Source organism: Mastigoproctus giganteus, chromosome 9, assembly GCF_048544385.1.
Source record: "Mastigoproctus giganteus isolate SK-2022 chromosome 9, ASM4854438v1, whole genome shotgun sequence".
Taxonomy (NCBI): domain Eukaryota; kingdom Metazoa; phylum Arthropoda; class Arachnida; order Uropygi; family Thelyphonidae; genus Mastigoproctus; species Mastigoproctus giganteus.
Window position 1 is genome coordinate 110,352,745 of NC_143583.1, and position 19,752 is coordinate 110,372,496.

The following is a 19,752-nucleotide window of genomic DNA, read 5'->3' on the forward strand; positions in this document are numbered from 1 at the left end:
GAGAGTTTGAAGGACAGGGTGGATGCCCTCGAAAGATCTAAATTGAGGGGCCCATCAGGCTCTCAGCTGCCCAACTCAACGCCAGAGCTCGCTCCTGGGCATCAGGCAACACAGCAGCAATCTCCAAAGCAGAATGCGCTGGTCCCAAAGGAACTAGTTATTGTTGGTGACTCTATTGTCAGGGAGACGGGGAATATATTTTGTAAAAAGGATAGGTGGAACAGGACCAGGGTATGTCTGCCAGGGGCAAAGGTTGATGACGTTGTAGAGCGGATATCATCTTTCAAGGGCACAAAAGGTGATATAGTTGTACACATTGGCACTAATGATATTAAGAGTAGGAGACCGGCGGAATTACTCAACAAGTACAGGTCACTGTTGAAAAAAAGCCGTGAAATAGGGTTGAATTTGAAAGTGTCTGCAATTCTGCCCAGACACGATAGGAGGGAGTATATGATGAGAGCCTTGTCGATCAATTCGGCCCTGGAAAGATTGTGCAAGGCTCAAGGGGTAGAATTTTTTTCAGCCTGGACTGTACTTGTTAACAGGAGAGATTGCTTCTACAGGGATGGGATACACTTAAATAGAAAGGGTGCAAGAATATTTGCTGATGCTATCGAGGCAGTGTTAGGTGGGTCGGAAAACTGCTAGTTTGGGGGGATACAAAGACTAATAGTTTAACAGTAACCGCAGGCAGAGGTGAAGGTGATTCTTGCACAACTTCTATTAGAATAAGAAGCGACCTGGAGCGAGGGGTGTTGGGGGGTTTCAGGGACGGATGGCAGTCATCATGGAATAGGCATAGGAGCATGTATGCTTGCATGTATACCAATGCTAGAAGTATAGTAAATAAATTTGATGAATTTGAAGTGTTGGTCAAGGCATCAAAGGCGGATATTGTTGGGATAGCAGAGACGTGGTGTCACAAAGATATAAGGAATGCAGAACTGGAATTTGGGGCGTACAATGTGTACAGAAAGGATAGACAGGACAGAAAGGGAGGGGGTGTTATGCTGTTAATTAAGAAAAACATAAAATCAAAGGAAGTGCACCCAGTTAATATAGATGAACAGTGCTCTGTTGAGTCAGTTTGGTGTGAGATAAGCACTGCGAAAGGAAAAATAAGAGTAGGAGTGTGTTATAGGCCTAATGACTTGAATGAGTACAATGAACAATTGTACAGAGAAATAGAGTGGGCCAGTAAATCAGAATGTCTTATAATGGGGGATTTTAACTTCCCAGATATTGACTGGAACTTGTGGATTGGTCACTCACACACTAGTCAGACTTTTGTGGAGTTATTGGATGATTGTTTTCTGCAGCAGCATGTTCGAGAGGCAACCAGAGAAAGTAACACTCTTGATCTGGTTATCAGCAGTGATCATTCGTGTATTAAGATTTTGCAGATAAAGGAACCACTAGGTGGCAGTGATCACAGTGTGCTGAAGTGGGATTTACTCAAAGAGGTAACTACCGTCAGGGGTAAAGGAAAGGGTTTTTGCTTCCGTAAAGGGGAGTACAGTGGTCTCAGACAGTTTTTAAATTCTGTACAGTGGGATCAACTGACGATGTTACAAACAGTAAATTCTAAGTGGGAAGCATTCAAAGAATTAATCGTGGAAGCGACTAGACTTTATATACCAATTAAGAAATATCGTTCAAGGTTTAGGCCTAAATGGTTATCAAATGAACTAATGAGACTCGTGACAGAGAAGAAAAATGCATGGGATGCATATAAATTATCAGGTGACGCAGAAGCCTGTGGCAGATATAAGCTAGTCTGTAATCAGGTCACAAAGGAGGTTTGGCAGGCGAAGGCGGATTACGAGAAATCTTTGGCAAAAGATGCTAAGAAAAACAGCAAGGATTTCTTTACTTATATAAACTCTAAAAGGAAGGGGATGAATATGATTGGTCCACTTGACATCGATGGTTCGACTGTTGATGATCCTGCTCAGATAGCAAACAAACTGAATGAGTATTTTGCATCTACATTCACACGTGAGGAATTATTACAATTTGAAAATGGAAGAAGGTTATCAAATTGTAGCAGTGTGCTTAATGATTTTGTAATAACTGAGAGCAAAGTGGAGGAGAAATTGTTGAAGTTAAACATAAGAAAGGCACCTGGGGTGGATGGGATCTATCCAGTTATTTTAAAGGAGGCGGCAAAGCAACTAAGCAAACCCTTAGCCATAATTATGAGAGCATCCTTGGACTCAGGGGAGGTTCCCACGGACTGGAGATGTGCAAATGTGTCCCCAATTCACAAAGGTGGATCGAAGGGTGACACGAGTAATTACAGACCAGTTAGTTTAACTTCTGTTCCGGGTAAAATAATGGAGTCGCTGGTTAAAGATGCATTGCAGGATCATCTAGACAAGACTGCAGCAATAATTCAAACACAGCATGGGTTTGTTAAGGGAAAGTCTTGTCTGACAAATTTGATTGGTTATTATGATGTGGTCACAAAGGAACTGGATGCAAAAAATAATTTTGATATCATATACTTGGATTTCAGGAAAGCTTTTGACACTGTTGCGCATGGAAGACTACTGTACAAATTGGAGCAGAATGGTATTAAGGGTAAGTTGCTACAATGGATAAAAGGATGGTTAAGTGGGAGAAGACAGAGGGTGGTAATCAATGGGTGCTGCTCTTCGTGGACTAATGTTATTAGTGGAGTCCCACAGGGTTCGGTGTTGGGTCCACTGTTGTTTTGTGTATTTATCAATGATATTGATGAAGGTATATCAGGCTTAATGTCGAAGTTTGCAGATGACACAAAGGTTGGCAGGGTTGTTAATGACAGTAATGGCAGTGTGCTACTGCAACAGGATCTAGATAATTTGGGCAGATGGGCTAAGAAGTGGCAACTGAAGTTCAACCTTGACAAATGCAAAGTACTGCATATGGGTAGACGTAACCCCAGAGAAACGTACCAACTGTGTGGTACTACACTTAAGGTGGTAGAAAATGAAAAAGACCTGGGAGTAATTGTGCAGTCAGATATGAAGTTTTCTGAGCAGTGCAGACAGGCTGCTAGGGCGGGTCATGGGGTTTTGTCAATGATATATAGGAATTTTGCTAGCAGGGAAAAGGAGGTGATTGTCCCTCTGTATAAGGCAATGGTCAGGCCACGCCTTGAGTACTGCGTACAGGTCTGGAGGCCTCATTTTAGGAAGGATGTAGATTTGCTTGAGCGTGTACAGAGAAGAGCAACACGATTGGTGAGGGGAATGAAGGGATTCTCTTACCAAGAGAGGCTTAAGTTCTGCAAATTGCAGTGGCTGGAGACTAGGCACCTGCGCGGTGATCTGATTGAGGTCTATAAGGCCTTGAATGGGTTGAGCACGCTGAATTCTAATGGGATCCTTCCACTTGTTCAGATTTCCAACCTACGGGGACATAAGTTCAAATTAAGAAAGGACAGATGTAGAATAGATGTGCGGAAATTTGCCTTTAGCCAGCGGGTGGTTAATTGCTGGAACAAACTTCGATCTGTCGTTGTAGAAGTTGATAGGTTAAATAAATTTAAGGAGGAACTGGACAGGCATTTGGAGGGAATGGTGTGATTTTTTTTTTTTTTTTTTTGGCTGATGCTGCATAAGCTCCTACACTTGCTTTCTTGCATCATGTGCCACTACTACTACTACTACTACATAGCAGAAACAATGATAAGCTTTATAGTGTAAATATAACAAAGAGCTACATGGAAGTGAGGCCATAAACAGCCTACTTTATATATGGATTATTATTCATTTATAAGATAGCAATATTTAGGTCATTGAAGGAAAGTGAAAAAGGAAAGTGTTGGTATATAGTTTGCCTGGAAAAAAATTAATCTAGTGCTTAATTCTATTAAAATAGCAACTGAATTTAGGTTTGGAACAAACCTAAATCCAGCTGCTAAATTCAGAACCTTTCCCATAACAAAAATTGCTATGGGAAGGTTCTGAAATTCTGAACCCTAACTACAGGAGAGAAGTCTGAAGAGTCAATGATGGGAAAGCAATTTAGAGAGAAACATGGAGAATTTCATTTTTTTTTTTCAGGCAAACTATACATTTGGCATCAGTGTGTGTAATATTCTATGTGATAAAGAAGAAATAAAACTCACCTTTTTCCTAAGTTTTTGAATGCGGTTGATTACCTCTCTAGCAACGCCTTCATCTAACATACTTTGATCTGGGCAGATATGCAAAAGAACTAAAACCTAAGATAAATTAAAAATAAATACTAGACAAGTGTTTTCCTCTTATTTCAGTTTCACATTATAATCACACTGAGAGATTTAAATATTAACATTTCAGATATATGTTGATAATTTTGAATAAAAAATGACTGAGAACAGAATTAAGGGTAGTGTAGGGAAAAATGCATTTGCTACTTCAGTATGCACATTATAATAATAAATGACAAACTATGGGTTAATCAGTTTAGATTAGCATCAAAGAAATTATAGCTATGTGGTGCTCGCACCTTTTAAGCTGTACATATTTTAAGGTAGATTTATCTGTTTGTCTGTATGAGGAAATGAAAACCCATAAAAAGTTCCACCTCTTCCTGAAGCTGGTTAAATATAATGGGTAGGAACAAATCCAGGATGTTGTGGAAGCAGCTAGCAAAAACTAGGGCTATCCAATGTAGCATGTGAGGACACAATTGGAAAGTGTAATTTAGATCTTACAAATATAATGGTACATTAAGGTTGAATATTTAGGTTGAATATTTAGGTAAATTAAGGTTGAATATTTAGCTTGAATATGATAAATGTTAACATTTGAAAATACTGGATTTAGAAATAAGAGGTTATAGATGTGTAAATTGAATAGTAGTCAAATGGAAGAGAAGTAACAAGTACTATAAATGCAGATGTGCAGAAAAGGAGTAAACTGAGAGTAAACAAAGACAGTGGCCGTACTAGGGAAGGAGTGGTCATTTGCAAACAGGTGAGAAAGGTTTACTAGAAGCAGAACAATTGGGCAGTGAAATTATTTTATTATTTTTTTTATTATTATTATTAGCTACATGGTGCAAGGAGGCCTGAAGCTTATGCTGCACCAGCCAAAAAAAAAAAAATTCCTGAGAGAGAGAGAGAGAGAGAGAGAGAGAGAGAGAGAGTCAAAATTAGAAGGAAATCACCAAGAAATAGAAGAATGATGATATCCAGCTCAGGACCCTGGGTGTGCCAAGCCCACCCAGGGTCCTGAGCTGGATATCATGTGAGTCCCTGGGGATACAAATGCGGGTGATTAAGAAACATATGATGTATGCAGCATCTGGACATAAGTCCCGACAGGCTGGCATTTGTGTTGGAAAAGACCGAGCCATTGTGGCAGACATTAGCAGAAGCATATGATGCAAGAAAGCAAGCTTATGCAACATCAGCCAAAAAAAAAAAAAAACACTCCCATTTCACCCCTCTGTTCATTCCAAATACCTGTCCAGCTCAGCCTTAAATTTATTTAGGCTATCAACTTCCACAACAAAGGATGGAAGTCTGTTCCACCAACCAACTACCCGCTGGCTAAAAGCAAACTTCTGCACATCTATCCTACAACTGTCTTTCCTCAATTTGAATTTATGCCCTCTCAGGTGATTATTTTGAGCAAGAGGAAGAATCCCATCAGCATTTTTGGTAAGTTGACAACTTTTTGTTCAACTGATCAACTTTTTGGTAAGACAACATTTTGCAAATGTGAAAACATGAAAAAAGCTAATTTTGGAGGCGATTGGCAGACATAAAAGGAAATAAACAAGAAAATTACAAATAAAAGGCTTGGTTTGCAGGGGAAAAGGGTTATGTTAATTTTTTTAACAAATAGGAAAGAGGGGAAGGTTAGGTAGAATTATTGGGATTGGCAGAGAGTTCTGTAGTATTGTATCCAGGAGGTTCAAATGATGGAGAAAAAGTTGGAAGTCATCAGTGTGGATTGGAAGGAACAGAAGTGGCTGAAAAAGTGATCATAGAGACAGAGTGGAAAAAGTTGGAAAGTGCAGAAATGTAGGGAATGCAAAAGGGCCCGAGACAGTAAGGGGGAAAATAGTTAAGAGTAGCAAAGAAAAGGGAAGGCTAAGTAGGATAAGCAAAGAGCTATGAAAGATGGCTTAGTGAACCAGGAAAGGTAACGACCTCTTTGAGAAAAATACATCTTGAGGGATCCATAGTAAAGGAGGAGTTGTGTCAAAGCAGGAAGTCTAGAAGATCAAGGATGCCAAGACCTAAGCAGCCAAGAGTTCCAGAAAATTATCTGAAGTAGAGTCAGGAGAAAGCAAATGAAAGAAACCAAAAGGGAAAGCCCTAGATGACAGCCTGAAGAGCCTAAGATGAAAGCCTGAAACCTCCCTGGAGAAGAATATAGAAGTAGGTGAGCAATGTATTAAATATATTCTAAGTTAACAAGAAGAACTGTTAGTAAAATAGAAGGGTAATTAATGAAAGGGGGTAGTACTAGAAAGCAAAGTTTGAAAGATAAATTATCTCTGAGGTAGATATACTAATGGAGTTTATTATGTTAGAAAGGGATTAGTGTATAATGCAAGGGAAACAAAAGAATGAGTAATAGAGAGAAAGAGTCAAGATAAAAAAGATTAAAGAAGAGGAGGATAGGATAGTTACTAGCTTAAGAAAGGTATTAGTGGGAAAGTGATAGAAATAGTGTGTATAGGGGGAACATTGAGAGAGAGAGAGAGAGAGAGAGAGAGAGAGAGAGAGAGAGAGAGAGAGAGAGAGAGAGAGAGAGAGAGAGAGAGAGAGAGAGAGTGTATAAAGAAAGGTTCTGAATATGCTTTAAATGATAGTTAATAAGGTATATGAACAAATCTGAATATGGTGTTTTAATTTATGAAAATTTGTGCATAAGTAGCTTATTTGAATGATTAGTAACAAGGAGGGAAGTTAGGATACTGAAGATTTGTCTACAAGTATATTGTAACAGTGTAGTGAGGATAAAGAGTTGAATGATGATTGTAGCATTTTGAATATTACTATGTGAAATTGTATTACTATGTGAAATTGTATCCAGGAGTAAAGAAAAAGAGATAAAGTGAATGTATAAGTGTTAGGAATTAATTAGGAAATAAGAATGAATGCTGTTTTTTATATAATTGTCTAATCAGATTAACTAGTGAAGGGAAACTGTAATAAGACTAATATATGCAAGGTATCTCTGATTTAACTTTGTATGTCATGATTATATGATATCTGGTTCAGTTGTATATTATGTTGTGTATATATATATGTACAGGCAGTTCTCGCTTTACGAGGTTTTTTTCCCCAAGTATCAACATTAATTGCAAAAAATGAATGTTAAACATTCATAAATACCGCATTTCAAACCACGTGCATAGCTATACAATACAGTGTACCCAGCTTTGCGATATCAATCCGTTCCAGAGACACCACTGTATCGTTAAAATATCGTAATGTGAACCTAATAACACATTGTTTTTTGGTAATTTGTTTCAAGATCTCGGAAGCTGAAATTTTCGCTGTATAATTAAGCTATTTATCTCTCTAAAATGTCATTTTTAAAGTCACGAGTGTGACCTTGAGGCCATATAAAAGGTCATGAACGTGGTTTGTAAATTATTAATTACCAATTCAAATCATTAAAATGCACTACACTTTCATCATTATCATATGTTCTGTTATAAGAATCAATTTTAAACGGCTTTGTGATATTTTCTAAAGCACATTTCTGGAGGTTCAGGACCATAAAATAATAAAACAATTTGCACTTTCTGGTTTATTGGGTTTTTCTGTTAGTGCAAGCAATTATAAATGGGTAGTAAACTCGATCTTCTTGCATCTGAGAAAATACCGATAGCTGGAATTGTGTGGTTTTTTACGTTATTATGATGAAATATGTTTGCCCTTTACGTAATGAAATCTTCAATCGTATAAAAAACAAATAAATTTTCAGAATCTTCTCTTTTTTTTAAGCTTCGTAAATTTGTTACTCCATGAGAATCATGTTAGTTGCAATTTGTGTGTGCCGTTAAAAAATACTTATGCATGCAATTGTGAAATTTATGATTAAAAGAGATTATCTTGGAAACAAATGCCTCTTGAAACATTTCTGAAGATGACGACTCCTTGTGCAACAAACCAACGAGAGCCGAGCCAATAATGAGTGATCAACGAGTGTGCATTTAGTCGATGATGATGAAGAATTAACATTCTTTAACATTTGTAAGTTGTAAATAATTTCTCTATTATTATAATTTGCTTGATTTTACAGGCTACATTTTCAGTTTCTTAGGATAAATCAATCATTGTTTAAACAAACTAATTAGCTAACTAATTTCATTGTTGAGAACATAACCCCTATTTTTAACCTTATGTCTATGTGAAATAAATTCCCGCTTTATGAGCAGCGCGGCTAGGAATGAATTAACTCGTAAAGTTGAGAACTACCTGTACATAATAAATTTTGTGTTTTATTTTCACTTTGAGTCTTGTTATTCTGAGTAACACATGGCTGGCTAGCTTAGTTAAAATTTTCTCCCCCACAATTTGTCGAGAGAATCCTGGAAACTGATTAAGGGGAAAGTGAAGAAATTACCCTCATGCTCCTGAGACTCTCCAGCGAGATATACAGTGTATAGCAGTCGGGTAGCAAAAAGTAGGTCTTGGAGGTGTGAGGGTGCTTAAAAATCTAAATATGAAGGTTTCCAAGGAAGGAAAAAAAATACCCCCGCAAAAGGTCAAGTGGCACCTGTAAACTGTCAACTACCTTTAGGCCTGACGTAGCCAATAAGTCAGAAGCGTGAGTGCAGTAGCACACGCTCTTTGAGTGGGCCAGAGTTCAAACCTGTGGACTGCTAAATACAATTAACGTTTGTATTGATTGATTTATTGTAAACTCCACTGACCTGAGTATAAACAAGAACATTTTTTTACTTAGAATATATTTTATAAAAAATTATAGGATATAAACATCAGAAATTAATCATTCTGAAATAAAATTAAATGTTTTAAGCAATTAAATTTCCCACTCTCCCTTGCCTGTACTAATAAAATAATATTCTATTACAGAAAATGATAAAAAACAAAATATTTAAAAAAAAAAAAATCTGCCTATAAATTTGCACAAGCAACTTTATTAAATACAGCCAACAAAGCTAACTACAGCAATTGAAGTTCATTTAATGAATTTAATTTCTACAAAGTTTAATATTTTTGTGTTACACTTCGTAGTTTTTGAACATGTGTAATTATTTATATTTTACTATATGAATGATTATACATGATTATATAAAAGAGCAATAGAACTTGTGGGATGGTCAGCTGCACAATATCAACGCTTTTGTAGATTTCTTGGATGACTTTTCTGTACCAGCATATGAGAGGCAACAAAAGAAAAGCAATATTTTCAATCTGATTAGCAGCAGCAAACTCTTCCTGCATTAAAAATTTGAAGGTAAAAGAAACACCAGATGGAAGTGATAACAGTGTATTAATGAGACTTAAAAATATAACTACTGTCAAATGCAAAGGGAAGGTCTTCTGCTTTTGTAAAGCTGCCTAGAATGGTCTCAGCCAGTTTTTAAATTCTATTCAGTGGGACCAATTGATGATGTTACCAACAGCAAATTCTAAATGGAAGCAATCAGGGAAGTAATAGAAGCTACTTGGCATTCCAATTATGAGATACTCTTCAAGGCTTAGACCTAAATGAATTGGCGCACTATGGCCATAGTTGCCGATGCACCTAATAAATTCTGAAACAAACAAACCTAAATGAATGTCAGATGAACTGATAAGACTTGTGGCAGAGAAGAAAAATACATGGATGCACATAAATTAACAGGTGATAGAGAAGCCTATAATAGATATAAACTAGACTGCAATCAAGTTGCAAAGGAAGTTAGGCAAGCTAAGGCAGATTATGAGAAGTCTGGCAAAGGAGGGGATGAATCAGATTAGTCTGCTAGATATGAATGGTTTATAATCTTGCTCCAGTTGCTGACAAACTGAACAGATATTTTGCATCTGCATTCACACATGAGAAATTTTTTTGGGATTGGGATGCCAGAAGTGTATCAAATTCTAACAAGGATCTAAATGGTTTTGTGATAACCAAGAGACTGTTGAAGCTAAACATAAAAACACAGGCACCTGAGGTGGATGGGATCTATACAATTATATTAAGGAAGGCCACAAAAGAGGTAAGCAAAACTATAGCCATAATTATGGAACATTCGGATTCAAAGGTGATTCCTGTGGACTGGAGATGTGCAAATGTATCCCCAATACACAAAGGGGGATCACTGGGTGAAGTGAGGAATTATAGACCTGTTAGCTTGCCTTCTGTTCCAGAGATAATAATGGTGTAAGTGGTTAAAGAAGTAATTCAGGACCATCTGATAGGCATGCAGTAATACTGTGGTCACAGCAGAGATTTGTTAAGGGGCAATCTTGTCTGACCACTCTAAGTGGATACTACGACACAGTAATGGATGAACAAATTAATTCTGACATCATATACTTGGATTTCGGAAAAGCTTTTAACACTTTCCATATAAAAGGCTACTGTACAAATTGGAGCAGTGTGGCATTAAGGGCAAGTAACTGCTATAGCTAAAGTGATGGTTGAGTGGAAGAAGACTGTTTATCCTCAGGAAGTGCTCTTTTTGGACTACTGTTATTAGTGGAGTTCCCCAAAGTTTGGTGCTGGGCCCATTGTTGTTTTCAATATTTATTAATGATACTGATGAAGGCACATCAGGCTTAATGTTTGCACTTTGATACAAGGTAGTAGTAATCAGGATATGCTACTGAATAAAGTAATTAATTACTTTGGCTAATGCATGGTACTGCATATGGGTAGCAATAATTACAGAATAACATATCAACTGTGTAGCACCATAGTCAGGGTATTGGGGAATAAAAAAAAAGACCTGGGGGTGGCAATTATGCAGTAAGATATGACATTCTCTGAGCAGTGAAGACTAGCTTCTAGGACAGTTCATGAGGTTTTGTCAATGATATGCAGGGATATTGCCAGCAGGGACAAGGGAGTGTTATCTTTTTATAGGGAAAAAGTTAGCCCTAATCTTGAGTACTACATACAGGTTTGGAAGCCTCGTTTTAGGAAGGATGTGGATCTGTTGGAATGGGTTCAGAGAAGGGTAATGAGATTAGTTGTTGTGCTGAGGATTTTTTGGCACAAGGGCCTCCTGGGCCATTTGTGCCTGTTCATGATTAACTTGTGACTGAATATTTTATATTGTTCAGAGGCGATTATATATATATTTATGCTTAGTAATGAGATTAGTGAGAGAACAAAAGTGTGCTCTTACCAAGAAAGGCTTCGGTTTGCAAATTTTAGCATCTAAAGACTAGGCACCTATGAGATGATCTGACTGAGGTGTTTATAGTTTTGAATGGACTGAGTGAACTAAATGCTGATGAAAACACCTTCCTTTTGCACATGAGGAGCATACATTTAAATTGAGAAAGGATGGTGGCCGGACAGATGTGTGGAAATTTTTCTTCAGTAATCAAGCAGTTGATTGTTGTAACAAATTTTCAGCTGGTGGGTGTGTGTGTGTGTGGAAGTGGGTACTTTAAATAATTCAAGGAAGAATTAAACATTATTGGAGAGGGTGGGTAGGTGATACAGGAAGTGTTGTTCTTTTTTTTTTTTTTTGATGCTGTATAAGCTTGCTTTCTCATATCATTTGCCACTACTAAATAGTATAAGAAGAAAGAAAGAAGTATATATATATATATATATATATATATATATATATATATATACACTTTTAATTGTAGATTGTTACCAATTATTGGTGTTTTTCATATAAGTATTAGTGTTCATACAAATTTGTAATCAAGTTAACCTAGTTTGGTTATCTTCATTCCATATGGCCTATACATTTTGAGTTAAGATAAAAAGTATAATGCTAAATGATAATGATTTTTCATAACATTTTACTAATGAAAACATTTTATCTGTAGCAAGATAATTATTAAATCTTAATTTCTGTATAAATTTATATAATAACATAACTAGATAGTATGAAACAGAGCTGCAATACTCAATATGTTCTATGTTGATAATAATATTAGTAAATTAATAAGAGGAGTTTACCTCAATATAGTACATGGAACACTTCCGTATGATACCCTCCAGAAATTAAAACGGAAAAAACGAAAAAATCGACAACTTACCGGTACATTAAAGTAAAATATAAATAATTAAAGTAAAATATAAATAATTAAATAATCAATTTAACACAATTCAAAATCAATTTAAAACAATTAAAATTCAAATTAACGCAATTAAAAGATCTAACAAAAATATTCAAAACGATTTTCCTTCCTGAAGCTGACAATGCTTTTCGACCGACTGTCGTGATCACAGGAATTTTTTCGTTTTTTCCATTTTAATTTCTGGAGGGTATCATACGGAAGTGTTCCACGTACTATATTGAGGTAAACTCCTCTTATTAATTTACTAATAATAACATAACGTATTGCATTACACCATGTGGCCGTCAATCCCCTACTTCATTGGGGGCTTTGAGTGGATTGACAGCCGTTTTCGATGTAATGCCTCATACTTACTCATTTCTGTCTGTACCTATACCAGTTTTGCTATTTTAGTTTATATTTTCAGGTTCACTTTCTTAAATTTTTTTTTTTTTTTAAATATTATTTATTTTCCTAATTTCTTCTATTTTTAGGTTAATTTTCTTAATTTTTTTAATTAATACTTAATTTTTATTTATTTAATATTACTAGTTTATTTTATCTCTTAAATAAAAGAAAAAAAAAAGTTTATTTTATCTCTTCAGCAAACTGTGATAGGGTACACAAAGCCCAACAAGTAAGTATTCTATATTGTAATATAGAATACTTACTACTACTTAGATAGTGTTGTACTCCGGTGGAGGCCGTTGAGTAAAAAGGGGATTTTCCCGCCTTCTATTTGTTTTTATGGGTAGCTATTATTACAGCGCAGTCGCATTTTTTTTTTTTTTTTTTCTGCACCCTCCAGCTTCTTAATATTATACAGTGTCCCGTCTAGCCAAACAGATAGAAAAATAACTTTTCTTTTTATTTCTGTACCCTCACACTCGACTATGGCAATGTACTGGATAGTTTTTACACACACACAGAGAGAGAGAGAGAGAGAGAGAGAGAGAGAGAGAGAGAGAGAGAGAGAGAGAGAGAGAGAGAGAGAGGCCTCTTTATTAGAACTATCTACTTCATTGAGACCACACTATATATCCTTTTATAGGGCAAAAGTTAGCCCTAATCTTGAGTACTGCATACAGGTAGTACTCAAGCATGGATTTCATTATAGCATGGTCCCAATAAGGTGTTGAAAGAATTTCACAGTGCTGGTCCATGTTGACTCAACTGCTTACAACAGTTATTTCAAAACTGGATTGAGATCTGGACAGGTGGTGCTCAACTGGATTGATATCTGGAATATGCATATACCACTGCAGTAGGCTGAAATCATTCATGCTCTTGGAACCAGTTCGGTTCAATTCTGTCCTTGTAACACAGCAAATTATTCTGTTGGAATAACTTATTTGTAGATGGATACAATGTTGCAACGATAGGATGCACCTGGTCAGAAACAATTTCCAGACAACCTGTAGCATCTAAATGTTGCTGATCTGGTATCAAAGAAGGAAGCGAATGCGCACTATGAAAACAGTCCCTACACCATTCACTGTCACTACCAGCTTGCATATACCTAGCATAATGAGACGATAAACTCGTTTTTTTTTTTTTTTTTTTTTTTTGCTATAGTATGGTTCTCTCATCAGCATGAAACAGGATTCGTTAGGCAACTAAATGTTTTTATATTCCTGCAGTGTCCAAGTGTTGACGTTCCTGAGTCTACCCCAACTGTGATCCTTCTTGTTTTTTGCTGACATGAGTGGAATGTAGTCTGACATGGTATGAGTTGTGAATTCTGAAATGCCTCTTTGGCCACTACTGTTCTACTAGTTTATTTGATTGACTTTAGCTTTTTTGATACTTTGCACAAGTCTTGTCTCCTCCATTGGCCTCTTGCATCAATAAGATGTTTTCACCACAGAATTACTATTGCTATTATTTAGTTATTGGACCAACCCTGACAGAGCCAAGGCTCAGTCACACACGAAAATCCCAGCATGGCTGCAGTTTCTGAGATACAGGGGATCCTCGTTATCCAAGGATAATTGGTTCCAGAAAATTCCACTTGAAACGGGGACCAATTTTCATAATGTTTATTATTTAAATAAAACTAAATGCAACTAGGCATAACATTTTAAGATTCTATATCTATATAATATCAATGTAGATACATCATAGACAACTCTTAAAGAAAAACTATGACAGTAGTGTGAAAAGCATCATTTCATTTGTATCTCATATTGGGCTCATTCTTCACAATGAGTTGTCCATGTATTGCTTTGCCTCAAATCAGTAATGCTTCACTAATAGAGAAGACTATTGTTACGTATTCTCGGTGGGTGCCACCAGCCAGACAGCACCATTTCAAAGCTAGCTGGCTTTTCATCGGCGGGTGGGCAGGTACCCTGGTACTCCAAGTGAAGTGTTACTTATTTGAGGTAGTGCAATACATGAGCAACTCGTTGTGAAGGATGAATAGATATCTTGTAGAGCATTTAGTTATGTCTTTAACTTCAAGCTTAACATTTGTTGCACGATCATGAGGAAGATCGTTCTCACAAAAAAAAAAAAGAAAAAAAAAAGTGCTTGGTCAATTTTTTCAAGGGAAAAAGCTTTAATTCTTTAATTTTCAAATCCTCGTAACTGCGGGGACTTGGATAATGAATACTCAGATACCGGGGACTCCCTGTACCTATATGATGCATCTGGCACCAATTACCACGTCACATTCAAGGTCACTCAAGTCTTTTATTTTGCAGTGAACTACACATGTACATCATCCCCACGTATCTGTCCATCTGCTATATATCACATGGAATGAACACATGATGCTGTACCTCAGTATATATATATACTGTGTTGGGCCACCATCTGCATGGATAACAGCTGCTATTTGCCTAGTCACCGACTCCATTAAATATTTGAAGACATCCATAGGGATCTGCAGCCATGCTGCTTGCAACTTTCCACAGTGTTGGAACAGATGACGGCTGTGTGTCCATATGCTTCACTTCCTATTTCAAACATCTCATAGGTGTTCAATTGGATTGAGGTCAGGCAAACCTGGAGGCCAATTAAGATGGATGATGTCTTCAGTGTATTCCTCAAACCACTTGTGCTTAGTGCGAGTCTTAGTATCTTAGATCTCATTTCTGTCTAGGGGGGAAAAAAATTCAACATGGTAGGGGCACATGGTCTCCTAAAAGCTGCTGGTCGACTTAATTAGTGAAACACTGATTCACACACACCATGAGTCCCAGTTCTTGCCAGCACTATCCAGGCTACCTGCCTGGATAGTGTGCACTATGCATGATGGCAGCTGCTGGCATGTTGCACCAGGTATTTCAACTCATCTGACCAGCACGCTTATTTTCCATCCTCCATTGTCCAACCAGCATAGCATTCACCAGCGATGATGATCAGCACTGAGGAAAGGGTGTCTAAATGTGGAATCCTATACATCTGAGTGTACGGAACATCATCATTTGGGGTATTGTTCTTGCATTGACCGTATTGTATTGTGATGTCAACTGCCGCACAGTGAGGAGGTGGTTTGACATACTTCCACTATCATTTTCCCATTACTGCAATCATCACCATCAGATGGAAAATGGGTATGTGGAGGTAATGGAAAGAAGATGATAAGGGGATATGTACAGGACAAACAAACTTGGGAAAGTATGGCAAAAATCACTTTGGGCAACTTGAATGGCCAACATGTATGAATGTCTCATTATGAGTGACCTCACTCTACCACTTATAGACTGGAATTGTGTAATGACTACATGCCAAGAAGAAACTGTTTCTTGAACCATCTGTATCACTATTTTTTCATTTTCAAAGTAACAGAGGATCTCATATATTTAACCCCAGGGGCTCACATCTGGTGAGTATGGGCTTGGCACACCCTGAGCTGGATATTATCATTCTTCTTTCTTGATGATTCCCTTCTACTTCTCACTCTTTTTCTCTCTCTCTCTCAGGATAACTCAGAATTTTTTTTTTTTTGGCTAGCGGTTGCAGCATAAGCCTCCTTGCACCATATGGCTAATAATAATCTCTGACCAGTGCTTGCTAAGGATCCAAGCTGCATCAAAAGCTCGACAGAACAGAAAAGCAATAGCAAAGTAGTGAATCACAATGCCATAAAATGGGTGGTATCCAAAGAAATTTCTGCAGACAGAGAAAACAGTAAGGGGCTCAATTTCTTCAAGTGGAGAAAACTATATACTGCTGGATACAAGTTCATTATGTGAAGTATTCAAAGGATTTATCTTGGAAACCACAGATGCATTCATTCCACTGGTAAAGTTCCCTAAAAAATGATAAAATGGATGACAAAGAAGTTAAGGGTTTAATTGAGCAAAGGAAGAAACCATGGAATGGTTATAGACTATTATGAGATGCTGATATGAGTATTATAATTGTATAAAAAAACTGATGGGGCAAGACAGCAGAAAGATGAGTAAAAGAAATCACTATCAGAGAGGACTAATAATAGGGATAAAGAGTCCTACTTGTACAGGAATAGAAAAAAGAACAGAGCAAACCAGATAGGTTCCTTAATTGAAATGACAAATTATAGAAAGTTCAAAAGCAGCAAAAGAACTGAAAGTTGAATAGGTGCTTTGTAATGATATTTACAGTCAAAAAAGATTGCTCGAATCACATGAAAAAGGAATAAGGAATAAGACTGCTGTAGATCAACTTATAGGGTATATTGATGATATCACCATTATTAGATTCTTGGCTGGGAGAAATGCTAACGTCTTCCCAATCCAGAAAAGTGTAGGTGCAAATCAAGATATGACACAGGACAATTTTGGCCGGAATGAGTTTTCCAAATGCATGTGCATTGGGGAGGAGGGGTGAAAAAATTAATTCAATTTTATAAAAATGGAAATTGTATGTAAATGTTTTAAAATATTCAATTGTTATTTTTATTGCTGTTCAACATTACAGTGAAATTACTTTCAAATCAAATTATAATTTTAAAAATTATTTTAAAAAAAAGTTACTTTTCCCAATATATTAATTTCTTCAACTATTTATATATTATCATTTAACTCAATTTGATCCACTTCTTGATCTTAATTCCAGAAAATTTCATCTTGCATAAGCCCAAATTTGATGCTAACAATTGTAATTTCTTTCAGTGATTTTCAAAGCCATTTTAGTGCTGCCATCTGTTTTGTGTCTAATATTAGCTGGAAGGGTAAGAGATGGCAGCCTTTACTCAAATATGAAGATAATTTCTACATTAATAGATTACTGAAATAATCCTTAAACGCATTTGTATTTGTGTGTGTGTGTGAGCCCAAAAGAGGTAATGGATTTGAGGAGGAGACATCTTGCCAGATCAATCTAGTTAATTAAGACAAAAATCACAAAACAGCTAGATGCATTAAAACAACTTAAACATTATTTATCTTAACTTCAGAAAATTGTTTCATATTCCACAAAATTAGGCTATTAGCATTAGTAGAGGCATACAATGCAAGAAAGCAAGCTTATGTAGCATCAGCCAAAAAAAAAAAAAAAAAAAAAACCCTCCTATTCGTTCCAAATGCCTGTCCAGCTTGGCTTTAATTTATCTGGCTATCAACTTCCACAACAAAAGATGGAAGTCTGTTCCACCAATTAACTATCAGCTGGCTAAAGGCAAATTTCCATATATCTATTCTACAACTGTCTTTCCTCAATTTGAATCTGTGCCCCTTCAGGTTTTTAAACTGAGCAAGAGGAAGAATTCCATCAGCACTCAGCTTGCTCAACCCATTCAAAGCTTTATACACCTCAATCAGATCACCTCGCAGGTGCCTACTTTCCAGGTGCTGCAATTTGTAGAACTTAAGCCTTTCTTGGTAAGAGCACTCCTTTGTTCCTCTCACCAATCTTGTTGCCCTTCTTTGTACTCATTCTAGCAACTCTAGATCCTTCCTAAAATGAGGCCTTCAGACCTGTACACAGTACTCTAGGTATGGCCTGACCATTGCCTTTCACAACAGGATAATCACCTCCCTGTCCCTGCTAGCAAAATTCCTTTATACCATTGACAAGGCTCCATGACCTGCCCTAGCAGCCCATCTGCACTGCTCAGCAAACTTCATATTTGACTGCACAATTACCTGCAGGTCTTTTTCACTTTCCACTTCCCTGAATGTACTACCACACAGTTGGTACGTTTCTCTTCGGTTATTGCTACCCATATGCGGTACTTTGCATTTGCCAATGTTAAACTTCAGTTGCCACTTTTCAGCCTATTTGCCCAACTTATCTAGATCCAGTTGGAGTAGCATACTGTCTTTACTGTTGTTAACAACTCTGCCAACCTTTGTATCATCTGCAAACTTGGACATTAATCCTGATATACCTTCATCAATATCATTGATGAATACACAAAACAACAATGGGCCCAACACCGAACGCTGGGGAACCCCACTAATAATATTTGACCACGAAGAGCAGTGTCCGTTAATTACCACTCTCTGTATTCTCCCACTCAACCATCCCTTTATCCATTGTAGCAACTTACCCTTAACGCCATACCTCTCCAATTTTTACAGCAGTCTTCCATGTGCAACACTATCAAAAGCTTTCCTGAAATCCAAGTATATGATATCAAAATTATTTTTGACATTCAGTTCATTTGTGACCACATCATAGTATCCAATCAAATTGGTCAGACAAGACCTCCCTTTAACAAACCCATGCTGTGTCTTAACCATTACTGCAGTCTTGTCTAGATGATCCTACAATACTTCTTTAACCAGTGATTCCATTATTTCCCCTGAAACACAAGTTAAACTAACAGGTCTATAGTTACTTGTGTCACCTTTTGAACCCCTTTGTGTGATACATTTACACATCTTCAGTCCATGGGGACCTCCCCTGAGTCCAAGGAAGTAAGCAAACCCTTATGGCTAAGGGTTTGCTTACTTCTTTTAGCTGCCTCCTTTAATATAACTGGATAGGTCCTGTCCACCCCAGGTGCCTTCCTTATGTTTAACTGCAACGATTTCTCCTCCACTTTGCTCTCAGTTATTACAAAATCACTTAGTTCCTTGTTGAGTTTGATAAACTTGTCCAGAATTAAACAATATGCAGGTAGATACTAATAATAGTAAGTAAATAGAATCTCATTAATACAAACTCAGATTATGCAAAGTTCTTGTTTGTACAAAGCATATATATTATATTTGTTTATTACAAAATTTGGCTAATATATAATACAAAATCTGTTTTTTCACTCATGACAAATAAATTGTTCTTTTGTGTGATCAATACAAAGCTTATACCCCTCCCAAAGTAAAAAAAAAATAAAAAAAAATAAAAAATAAATAAACAAAGAAAAAATGTGCTGTTCAAAGAGTCTTGCCATGATAAAAAAATTAAGTGTAGGAAGCAGTAATATTCTGTTACACTGCAATACAGATAGTAGTACAAAACTGCACCCACTTGTGATCAGAAAATTTTCCAAGCCAACATATTTTAAAGTAGTAAACCAAGTTCCTTCCACACAGTTATGAGGCCGATAGAAATTGCTTGGCTTGCAGTCGAAGTTTTGATTATTGAGAGTGGATAAGAATAGCTTCAGAAAA

General features: G+C 36.8%; 1 protein-coding gene across 2 annotated transcripts in view; it reads right to left on the minus strand.

The window, feature by feature from the left end:
- The window catches only part of IleRS (Isoleucyl-tRNA synthetase), a 430,056-nt gene that overhangs the window by 57,501 nt on the left and 352,803 nt on the right, over positions 1 to 19,752 (minus strand). For both annotated transcript variants that reach the window (XM_090381523.1, XM_090381522.1), the window contains exon 27: positions 4,121 to 4,216. In XM_090381523.1, the coding sequence (XP_090237649.1) occupies positions 4,121 to 4,216 (96 nt within the window). The remainder of the gene's footprint in view (positions 1 to 4,120; positions 4,217 to 19,752) is intronic.